Source organism: Primulina tabacum, chromosome 5 (genome assembly GCF_025594145.1).
Source record: "Primulina tabacum isolate GXHZ01 chromosome 5, ASM2559414v2, whole genome shotgun sequence".
In the NCBI taxonomy this organism is placed as follows: Eukaryota; Viridiplantae; Streptophyta; class Magnoliopsida; order Lamiales; family Gesneriaceae; genus Primulina; species Primulina tabacum.
Window position 1 is genome coordinate 16260485 of NC_134554.1, and position 11714 is coordinate 16272198.

General features: G+C 32.5%; 1 protein-coding gene and 1 long non-coding RNA gene across 3 annotated transcripts; one reads left to right on the forward strand and one right to left on the reverse strand.

Moving 5' to 3' along the window:
- Nucleotides 1–1928: 1928 nt before the first annotated feature.
- On the reverse strand, nucleotides 1929–3211 carry LOC142544869 (uncharacterized). The gene is made up of 2 exons (XR_012820127.1): nucleotides 3084–3211; nucleotides 1929–2345 (listed from the first exon to the last, which is right to left on the reverse strand). It is a non-coding gene; the product is annotated as an uncharacterized LOC142544869 (long non-coding RNA).
- Nucleotides 3212–6612: 3401 nt separating this feature from the next.
- Nucleotides 6613–11636, forward strand: LOC142547074 (epimerase family protein SDR39U1 homolog, chloroplastic-like). 2 transcript variants are annotated; one of them, XM_075655149.1, is made up of 13 exons: nucleotides 6613–6695; nucleotides 6841–6910; nucleotides 7093–7168; nucleotides 7346–7405; nucleotides 7801–7919; nucleotides 8176–8220; nucleotides 8334–8412; nucleotides 8571–8632; nucleotides 8736–8838; nucleotides 9153–9213; nucleotides 9559–9629; nucleotides 11087–11226; nucleotides 11314–11636. In XM_075655149.1, the coding sequence occupies exons 2-13, from the start codon at nucleotides 6869–6871 to the stop codon at nucleotides 11416–11418; spliced, it is 963 nt and encodes a 320-aa protein (XP_075511264.1). In that variant the 5' UTR covers nucleotides 6613–6695; nucleotides 6841–6868; the 3' UTR covers nucleotides 11419–11636. The 2 variants fall into 2 exon arrangements, with proteins under 2 accessions (XP_075511264.1, XP_075511265.1); XM_075655150.1 differs by having other exon boundaries at nucleotides 6626–6699; nucleotides 6844–6910.
- The last annotated feature ends 78 nt before the right edge of the window (nucleotides 11637–11714 follow it).

An 11714-nucleotide genomic window follows, 5' to 3' on the forward strand; every position in this document is an offset into this window, starting at 1 on the left:
CATGAGAGAGCTATGTTTATGTTACATGGGCTGTGTGGAGATATATCGATATATCTATTTTAACATAGATTGTTAGATAGTTTCATCACAATATTGTGCGGCCATATCTTTGCTGACTAGAAAGTTAACTGTATGTAATCGTGAAAAATTAATATTTGACATTGCGCAAGAGTTTCACATCTCAGACAAAATTTTGAAATTGTACAAATTCAACAGTGATGTTTTAATTGTTTGTACAACATAGATATCTGCATAGAATAGGTGCGGTGGTTATTCTCGCTCTCCCGACATATTAGGAAATATCTTGTACTTTTTTTTGTTATATTTTCTTCAAAATCAAGCTTACGTCTTCAGGGTAGCTTCAATGCTACATGTGGGGCACTATCCCATATGATTTGGATGGACAAGATTCACACACATATGTGATTTTTAAAAAAATTTAGCTGACTCCATGTATGTGTGGCTAAATTTGAACCCTTGATTTTATCATGGGGGTAGTGCTCCTACATGTAGGATGAAATCAATCCGTCTTCAGCTGTTTGTATCGGAGTTGACACAACCTATTTTGTTTTTGTTTTTGTTTTTAAATTTATTTATCAGTTTTCTAAAATAGATGAAACGAAGCCATGGAAAAATAAAACTTTAAGTAAATCATATTAAGCGTGAAAAAGTGTGATTAAGCGTTTTAGATAAAATTTTAAGTTTTTTTTTTTTGTTCTTAAGTTAACTTTTTATTTTTATTTTTTTAAAAAATTACTTTTAAATTTTAGTATGAGATTTGCCTTTTCACGCTTAATTTCATATTAAATCAGTTTAAATTTATAAAGTTTGAAACGCATTTAAAACCTTAGATTTTAGTATGTGTCTTGATTTGCCAGGTATGTACGAAACACGATGCAACTAACATTTTAGTCAATAATATTTATTGTTAAAAAAACACAAAATGGAATTTTTGTGCCAAAATTTAATGTATAAATATTTAAATATCAATTCATTTTGTGTTAAAATATTGGGATTTATGTACTTTTCATGCCAATGAACCCTGTATTATTATTTTTTGGTAATATTATTGAACTTTTGAATGATATCATAAATCAAAATAAATTGGCAGCCCCTCCCCTGCTTAGATTTCAATTTGGAAGCATAAACCCTAGTTGCCCATATTTCTCTTGAGAGGCCTAGATAGATTCTCACTGTTGTCCTCATTTTCTCAGGTGGTGTTCGTAGTTTTCAAACTTTTACTCCAATCTTTTGTGGCGTTTAACGAAAATTGAATGATTTGATATGCATTTTTGGAAGAAATAATGGAATTGTAACGCGGTAGAGATTAGGTGTAGGTGCTATTTAATGAGTTTTGGGTTGAAAGAGGTCCTGATGAATTCAGGGTGATGTGATCTCGTTGAAATAGATGAGCCCGATAAGGGGCTCCAACCGATCAAATCAGTAATTTTTTAGTATTTAGGAATTTGAGTGGAGATAATGGCTTCGCTAACACCTGCAAAGTATTGCAAGTCGGTTGTCCATACTATAGCTTCTGATAACTTCTAGGACACTCCAAGTCCAAGTTGCTCTGACAGATTAGACGACATGTATCAATCATACTCGAGTGTGGTGCAATTCTCGAGGTGACCCGGGTAGTAAGGTACCCGTGTATTTGTCTGAGGGCCCGGGCTATTGGGTGATCAACTGAAAAGTGAAGAAGTGCCCGGGTCTTGAGGAAAGTGTCCGGCATATTGGCTCTGATATGGGCTATCCAAGTCATTAACCCGGATCCTTATGGGGGTATATAGGGCATGGAAAAACTCGAAAAATGCACTGCTTGACAACCTAATTTACGGTGAGTCCAACTTTTCAAGCACATTTTTTTTATTGTTTCTTGTATCGAATACTAAGTTTTATGGTTCTTGTTTTTCCTTCGCATGTTTATATAGTTGCAGTCTCTCTTAAGTTTCTGACTTTTGGTTGTATGGATTGGTCTTCATTTTGACAGCAGCTTTTGTCAAGCCTCTGCTCGTGACTCTAACCTGTTTGAACAGAGATGGGTGCCTTTGTTTGTTTCATTGTTTTGAGAAACTAATGATTTTGTTGCTAAATCAGAGTTTCTTTTTTTAGATAAGCATAATATTTGGTATGTTGTTTTCTAATATGCAAACTGTAAGATTTTTCTTATTTGTTATATATTGTCAATATTTTGAACGTCTGTTTTTCACATTGGGAGGTTCATTTTACTGTTACATATCAACATTGCTATAATCATGTTTTTGTCTTTTAGGGAAGGGATTTGCAATTTACTCTTGGCTGTATTGATTGGTCTATATAACCCACTTGACTGTTATGTATTGATACTCTCGGGATAGCCTGGGTTGTGCTCGAGTCATGGACGATTCTTGTGCACGGGACATGGACGACCCAGGATACTGGATGGATGGCCAGAATAAGGACAAGTCGGCAGGAAGGGTTCATCAGGAGCCGGGCGGGTGAATGCCCGGGACGTCTCCTCCCCAGGCCACCAGACGCCCGGGCTCTCGTTCAAACTCCCGGGAACTTTCTACCCGGGCCACCTCGATATGAGCACCGCACTCGAGTATACTAGTAGAGTAGGATGTGGGCGACTGTCCCATCTCTGACACCAGGCCGATGGGTTGACAAAATCAGATGGGCTGGATGCGACCAGTATGAGATTTGACATGTCAGAATATAGGGTGTGCTCAGCCGTCCTACTATAATTAGTAGGTAGCACGGAGAACGAGGTCATCATTACTTCTCCTACTATAAGTATCAGGTTCTCTCTTTACATTTACATTCATTCATTCACACCAATATCACAACAATCACTTGGTTACATTGGTTCTTGGCTTGAATCATTCACTGACTTAAGCATCGGAGTGGCCACGCCGGACACCCCTCCGGCGCCCATTCACGTGGTTACCTTCTTGAGTGCAGGAAATCCTCTCCGCCCGGGGAAGAAGCTTCTGGTTCAGATATCTACATTGCTCTTATTTCCTTCATCATTTTGATAGCAGATCCGGTGGAGCACCCGACCCTGCTCACTCATTCCACCAGGATCGCATCATGTGTGTTACATGGATTACAAGTAAAATGCTTGATGTAGCTTTCAATTATATACAATGCGTGTCTTCTGAATAAATGCTACCGACGAAGTTCTAATTTCTACTGGGAAAAAGTAGCCCGTTCTTGTTTCGGAGAAGTTAATGTTCATTTTTACCGTATCAATCAACGTTATTTTTTCGAAAAAACTGCGATTTTGGTCTTTTATATTTGTTTTTTGAGTAGGTCTCTTGTGATACGGTCTCATAAATCTTTATCTGTGATACGAGTCAATCATACCGATATTCACAATAAAATTAATATTCTTAGCATAAAAAGTAATATTTTTTCATGGATGATCTAAATAAAAGATCTGTCTCACAAAATACGATCCGTGAGATTGTTTCACACAAGTTTTTGTATATTTTTGGTTTTGATTTTTTAATGTTGTCCTTATTCACTATTAGCTGCGTATCTTCCATTTTTGATTATTTTAATAATTTTTTATCGGAATTGTTGATGCACATATCAAAATTAATCGAAAAAATGACTAAAATTACATGAAATAACAAAGATAACGGCCAAATATTGAATTTGAAAACATGTAGTATCAAAATCAAAAAAATACAAATATACAACCTAACTAATTAATATTGCCGTTTTCCTTTATTTTTCATAATTAAATTGATAGTCGGGTATATTTCAATTAATAATAAACTAAACTAAATAGTCAATCACGTGAAATTCATTGAATTGCAAGAACCGTTTCAGGTTTGATCTTATTTTTCTTCATCTACCAAGCTCAGTCGTTTCTGGCAACTTAGACTGAGAAATTTATGGGGGACTTGTAATATATATCACAGTTGAACATTAGGGACCACTCACAATATTATAAATACTAATTATATATACATAAATAATTAAACTATTAAATTCCATTGCTATAAGAGAACGAATTTTTGCCGAACTTTAATGATAAAATAAGATGATACGTATATTAAATTCCATTGCTATAAGAGAATGAATTTTTTCCCAAAGTTTATTGATAAAATGGGATGATACGTATATTAAATTCCATTTTTTTAAAAAAAAAATTCATCACACACTTTTATTTTTACTTTTATTTTTTTATTTCAACAATTCAAATATCAATTTAGTCCATCGATAATGATAAAAAAGACTGTATTCGTGTGCAGAGTAACTAATAACATAGAATAATCTGGGTTTAATGCCACCCTCCTTCCTCTAAAAGAACGGGAATTTGAGTTATAAATAACACTCCTCCAATATAAAACAAAGGTAACGTTGAGAATAGGGCCGTAAACGAATCGAATCGAATCGAATTTTATGAAATTTTCAGTATTCGAGCTTGAGCTCGAATTCGAATAAACATATTCGAAGCTCGATTCGAAACTCGAACTTTATTATTTTCGATTCGAACTCGATTCGAACTGAGACTCGAGTTCGAATTCGATTCGAACTCGAATAATATTATATATATTATATATTATAATATTATATATAATATATTATATATATATATACTTAATAATATTATATATATTCGAACATTATATATATATACTTAATAATTATATATATATATATATACACTTAATAATATTTTATTTATTTTTTAAATATAATGCTAAAGTTCGTGAACAGTTCGCGAACAGTCGAACAATACAATTTTAGCTCGAATTCGATTCGAAAAATATTCGAACATGTTCGAGTTCGGCTCGAATTCGATAATTTCGAATTCGAACCAAATATTATTCGAACCGGCTCGAAAAGTTCGTGAACGTGTTCGGTTCGTTTACACCCCTAAGTTGAGATCAACGCGACTACAACTTTAATATTACTCGAAAATGTCAAACATCTCCATCTTTATGTTCAAGACTTTGAATGTAAAGCCTAAATTGTACAAAGATTTCCGAATAAATGAATTATTTATGCCGAGTCCTCATTTACGACCTTTCTTTGAAGAAAAACGTAAATTGTAATTAATTTTTCTTTTCAAAATGTAAAATAGAGACGTTTTCATTTTTTTTCCCCATCTTTCAAAATAACACGATCAAGCACTCGAACATAATCGCACCTAATATTTTATTTTGTGGGTATTTTTTAAATATTTCTACTATAACGATTTTGAAATCGAGAAGTTGAACGAACATTTTTTTCGAAAAGTAAGTCTCTTGTGTGACGATCTCACGAATATTTATCTGTGAGACGGGTCAACTCTACCGATATTCACAATAAAAAGTAACATTCTTAGTATAAAAAATAATATTTTTTCATTGATGACCCAAATAAGATATATGTCTTACAAAATACGATCCGTGAGACCGTCTCACACAAATTTTTTCTTTTTTCAAATATGAGAAACATTCTTCATATATCATAAATTTCCTTTCTAAATGGTAAATAATAGTCTTCGGCATAATATGCGTTACATAGTTATATCAAACCAAAAGATTTTTCAAAATATTACTTTGAAAATTTGTTTTTATTAAATAAGGTTTTTATATCATGAGTAATTTATATTTCGTATAAGATTTTTTAAATTTTGTAAAAGTAAAAGTTGATGTAAAAGTCTAGTAGTCATATCTTTTGACTTCTTAATTATCAAAATAATTTTTTGGATGAAAAAATCAAAGTTTTTAAAATAAAATAACATCTTAATTAGTCTATTAAACATTAGCCATATTTTTTTGACTTCTTCATTATCAAAATATATTTTTTTGGATTAAAAAAAAGAAATTTTCAGCCAAACGCACTCATCTCACTTTGGATATTCTCCTTTTCAATTTTCACTCTTTGCATTCCAGAGACTAATTAAGAATCTAAGATATTATTTTAATTTTTTTCTGCTATATAAATAATAAAGATATAATAGTCTTTTTCTTTAGATAAATTACTTATAAATAAAAAACAAACAGATATAATCAAAAGAAAAAAATAATGAATTTCGTATACACAAATTTTCGAGCCATTTCTATCCATAATTTTACAAACTAAAATTCATCCGTTTTTCGCTTCTCTTACTTTTATATATAAGATATATATAATTTTAAAAAAATAAATTTTAAAAAATTGAGATATTTACACTGACATTATCTTGATATTATTGATTTATTAATTTATTAACTAATATCGTATATGTTTCTAATTTAATTTAACATAAACTTTACCAAGTAATTATTAAATATACCATGAATTCTTTTTTATAATTTTATAAATTAACATACACAACAAAATAAATTTTATGTATATAGTTCGGTGCTTCAATAACTAGAAAGAAAATATTTTTATATTTTGATATTTTATATTGTCAAATTTCAGTTTTAATTTGTTATATTTTTTTATTTTTATTTACAAAAACAAATAAACACAATCGATGAAAAATAACTAAATTTATCAAAAAAAAAAAAACATGAGACCAAACTGAAATTTGATAGTAAATATATAATATACCAAAAATACAATTTAAAAATAAATCTGTTGGTGACAGTCGTTTACTTCAAGATCACATTTTTATATGAAAAATGGGCGGTCAAAGCAGGCAACAAAGCAGGCATGAAACAAACATAAAAAGAATACTTTTGCTGCCTTGATTTCTCCAAAATTTTGTGCGTATCTAGTAACAGGTCCGTTTCTCTATCTCACCACTTCATGCCAACACTCGAGCTTTGCCTTTTTTTTTCTTTTTTTTTTTCCTGAAAATAACGTTGTTTCTTGATGAGTACTAATTTGATCGTCACAAGAAATTTTTGTTCTGTCTCATTTTTGTAGGAGTTATTTTGGAAGGTGGTAAAGAATTATGTCTTTCAGTGGTGGCAGTGATTCTGGGGTACCTCGGAAGGTGATGTTGCTTCAATACCATTTGTCCTTCTCGTTTAAGATTGTGTTTTTGCCCATTAATATGTCTATTTAGCTAAAAATATATATTCTGATTAAGAAATTTGGCCTTGAGCGTGGGCATATACGTTAAAGCTAGTGGCCCTCACGTTGTAAGATTTTACTTTCTTTTTCCTTTCGATGCAGGCCAATGAAATGGTTGTTTCAATAACTGGAGCCACTGGGTTTATCGGTAAAAGATTGGTGCAAAGATTGCTTGCAGGTATACGGTCATTCCATAATGGTAACTTCATATCAGAATATGCTGCTCTGCATCTCATCTTTCTTGTCGAAATATTTAAAATAATTGACTCAGTGCGCTGATTGCTGGTGTGTTATTCGCCTGATTATATAGTGAATGTGTATAATCCATTTTCTATACATCATCTTCGAAATGCAGATAATCGCGGTGTTCACGTTTTGACGCGGTCTAGATCAAGCGCCCTGTCAGTTTTTCCAGGTAAGAATGTAATGAAGTTATATTCTTGAAATTCCTTTTTGCGGGATAGCTTAGCACGAGTTTCATGAATTGTGATTGTAAGGCTTGTGAAATGAGATAGATAACACGAATCTCATGGTTTCTGTGGGTTATTATAGAGATTTTGTTGTAAAATAAAGTCGCTTTCTCGTTTGCTCTTCGAATGAGAAACGAAAAGCTGCTTAAAATCCCTTTTTAGTTTCTTTTCCATTCATCTCTGCTTTTTCGTTTCTTTCCTACTTCGTTCTTTATAAACTTAACATGATCCAAGAGTACGAAATTTTGTTTTCCGATATCATTTTCAACGTTCTTTCTCATTTTTGTGGAAGTCTCAAAGTCCATCTGGTTTCATAATTTTTGTCTCATGAAATGTTTAGTGGAGGAGTTTCCCAAAGTTGTAATAGCAGAGGAGCCGGAGTGGAAAGACTTCATTCGAAATTCGACGGCAGTTGTGAATTTGGCCGGACAGCATATAACCACGAGATGGACTCCTGAGGTATATTTTGAGATACCTAAAATAAAATTTTATTTTTTGTTTGTTTGATGGTACAACTGGCGAGTTCATCTGTGCTTTCAAGTTCACTCTAGGTGATAGCTGCTTCTTTTTTCTTGAAATAAATGATTCTTAAATTGTTTTGGACTTTTTTTAGTACTTTTTAATGTTCAAAATTTGAGTGCATGATCATAGCTGTATAACCTACACATCCACAAGTTTGTTTATGAACAAATTGATCTTAATGCAATGTTTACAGGTGAAGAAAGAAATCAAGGACAGCAGGATTAGAACAACCACAAAGGTTTGTTTCATTATACTCTAAAAAATTTTGTTTAGTCATGAATTTGATACCTAGAATTAATGGTATCCCCTTGTATTTACTGTTTGATCACTTGAAAAAATTGGATTATGCAGGTCGTAGACATAATAAATAGTTCACCAGATGAATGTCGTCCAAAGGTTTTGATCAGTTCATCTGCATGTGGCTACTATGGTATGTATGTTTGAATTTCTATTTCCATCTAAGTATTTCGTATTCATTCGATAAATTTGTGATATCCAATTTTTTTGGCTAATGAGATATTGAACCATCAAGCTTAAATGGTTTATCATAATTACTTCTTATGGAATAATTGCAAACCAAACTCTCAGGCACTAGTGAAACTCTTACATTTGATGAGCAAAGCCCACCGGGAACTAATTATTTGGCTGAGGTATTTGAGACTAAAATTTTCTAGTGTCATAGTTTTTATGAATTGTTTATAAATATCGACATCAATATCTATTTTATATACACGAAGTTCTATGGTTTTCCAGGTTTGTAGAGAATGGGAAGAAGCTGCTCAAAAAGTCAATACAAACGTTAGACTCGTGGTGTTTCGTACTGGTGTTGTACTCGGATTAGAGGGTGGTGCTTTAGGTCTGGTTTATTTCTTTATTAAATCCTTGTCAGTTTTTTGCTTGGCTTTAAATGGTGTCTTCTTTGTTGCATTCTAAATGCTTCTGTTGAATCGACATACTCGCGTGAACAAATCTACTGAAAGTTTGGATGAATCCGTCCGTTTGAATTTTCTTGGATTGGTAATCCATGAAATTAGTGCAATTGATCAAAATCTTCAACGCTGTGTTTGATGCGGCTGCTAGCATCCTGGCAATGAAATAGGTGTCTTTCACACTATTCATATAAGTCGTTTTGATGTTACAACTGATGGGACTCTTGCTGAATCTCTGCAGCTAGTATGATACCTGCCTTCAAGAAGTATGCCGGCGGGCCAATGGGCACCGGAAACCAGTGGTACTGCCCCTAAACTTTGTCTCACAAGCAAAGACAGAACCAGAAATTTGATGAGAGGGTTACATTAAATATCATATGAAACTATATATCATATAAAATAAATTAACTTTTTTTTTTTCCGGAGGTGGGAGGGCCAAACTAGTACTTAAGAAACAAAATCAACTATGCACTTTGAGCTATGTATCGGCCTCCTTGTTGGGTCTTCCTCTGCTGTTTGCCATTTGTGAACACAATTTTTTGGGTTGTATCTCATGATCTTGTATTCACCGGTCGCTGTGAGTTGCGTCTCTGTACGTCATAGTTTCTTGTTGTTTGAAACATAATTTGGCCTTTCTTTTTGTGCAGGTTTCCATGGATTCATATGGATGACCAAATAAACATGATCCTTGAAGCTATGTGCAATCCTGCTTATACAGGTGTGGTTTTTTCCTCCAAGACCTTTTTCCTTTATTTTTTGGGTTATGAACTTGTGTTGTGTGGATGATCTTCAAATTGTGACGGATTAACAAGTGTACTATGTCCCATTACTTGAATCCAAAACTTGTTCCTAAATTAACAGGATTTCAATTGCTTAAACGCAAGTTGTACTAAATGGATAAAATGAGAGGTCTGTTGGTTGGCATTGTTTTAGTGTGGTCTGGGAACCTAACAGAGAATAGGAAGAGGAAATGAAGGCAGTGTATTCTTGATGTATTAATTTGCATCATTTACTGCCTTTAATAATGTTATCGATAATTCAACTCTCACGTAGCATATTAATAGAGTGTTTGAGAGATCTTTTGTTTATCTTAGAATGATTCTTCTAGAGATTATTTTGACTGAGAAGAAAATGTAAGAAGTATCTGGAAATAAAATTATATAATCTAAAATTTGAGTATTTGGAGAAAATTTATTTCCAAACTTAATTTTAGTAAAATTACAATAATATCTTTAATCTCTATATCATTTATCTTTTTAATTATTTAAATGTTGGTACACACTATATACTTTGTATTTATATAATTATTATTATTTTTTTGAATATTTTGTATCAAAATCTTTTTATAATATGAATGCTTGAAAATTAATATAAGATTAATAAAATAACACACAATTTTTTTTGTATAAATGCAGAAAATTATGTAAATTCTTTTTTGTGGAAATGAAAATTATACAAAAATGCAAAATATTTTTAAAAAAATAAATGCTCGTAATAAAATATGATTGGAATTTTATGAGTTGCATTCGAAACTCATAAAAACAAATAGATAAATAAAATTTAGTATTTTACAAAATCTACAAAAATATTTATAAAAATTAATGACAATCGTGTAATATGATAAATTTTACTTTAGTTATAGAAGTTGAAGCAAAAGCTGACATTTACGAACAAAAATCTAAAAAATACTTCCTAAACTCTTCCAAACACTCCCTATTATGTCTGGTACGTTAAACGCAATAAGTCAAAGATGACAAACTTGAACAATGCATTACAAATTAATATTTTACACTAATTAAGCTATGTTTGCACGCAATTCAAAAATAATTGAATGATAAACAAACATTGCTGACTTGCATGAAATCGACATGGATCATGCTGAACTTCGTGCAACTTTTCCAACTCTTTGGTGTTCTCCACGACTCTTTTGATGTGTCCTCTAGCTAGCTTCAGTCAATCAGGCTTTGAGGTGTTCGTAAATGCATGCGAGATAATTCGTACTTATCAGTGAGCAGTTTGAAATACATGTAATTTATTTACAAGTAAAAAAATACTTGAATTGTTCTGTGACAGTTGTTCATACCACTGGTTCCCAAAACTCAATCATGTTGCCCTCGACCTTTTTCTCTCATTTCATCCCTCAGATTATCCTAATTTACTACATCTAAATAACAGGAGCCTTCAACACCTCTGCTCCAAACCCTGTTCGGCTTTCGGAATTTTGCACTCATCTGGGATCGGTCTTGGGTCGACCCTCTTGGCTGCATATCCCTTCTTTTTTCCTGAGATTTGCTCTTAAAGAAGGTGCATATGTGGTATGATCTCTTCTCTCATTCCTCCTATTTAAGTTAAGTCTTAGGTGGTGCATGAGCTGATATTACAATGTTTGGCACTCGTTTAAGCTTTTGGAAGGACAAAACATGGTTCCCAAGAAGGTGATGGAACTCGGGTATGTGTTTAAATATCCCAATGTGAAGGATGCTTTGACAGAAATCTGCCTTGGATAGACTGATTTGGTATGTGGACTTTAGTACAATTTACGGACTTCCTACTGGAAAATTTGTGTATTGTGTTGGACGAATAAAGATTGATTGGATGATTAATGTGTGGACTCTTGATTTTCCTTTTTTCCATTCTAAAGTTATTTTCCATGTAATCGTTCAATAGAAAATCGTTTTCCATGTATAATATGAGCCTTAAAAAGGGTATGCTGTACTTTCGACAAGACGACAACAAGCCTCAATGGTCTCAGCGTGCATTTAGTGTTCAAGTCATCTCTGAGACAGATGTGCATATTTTCCAC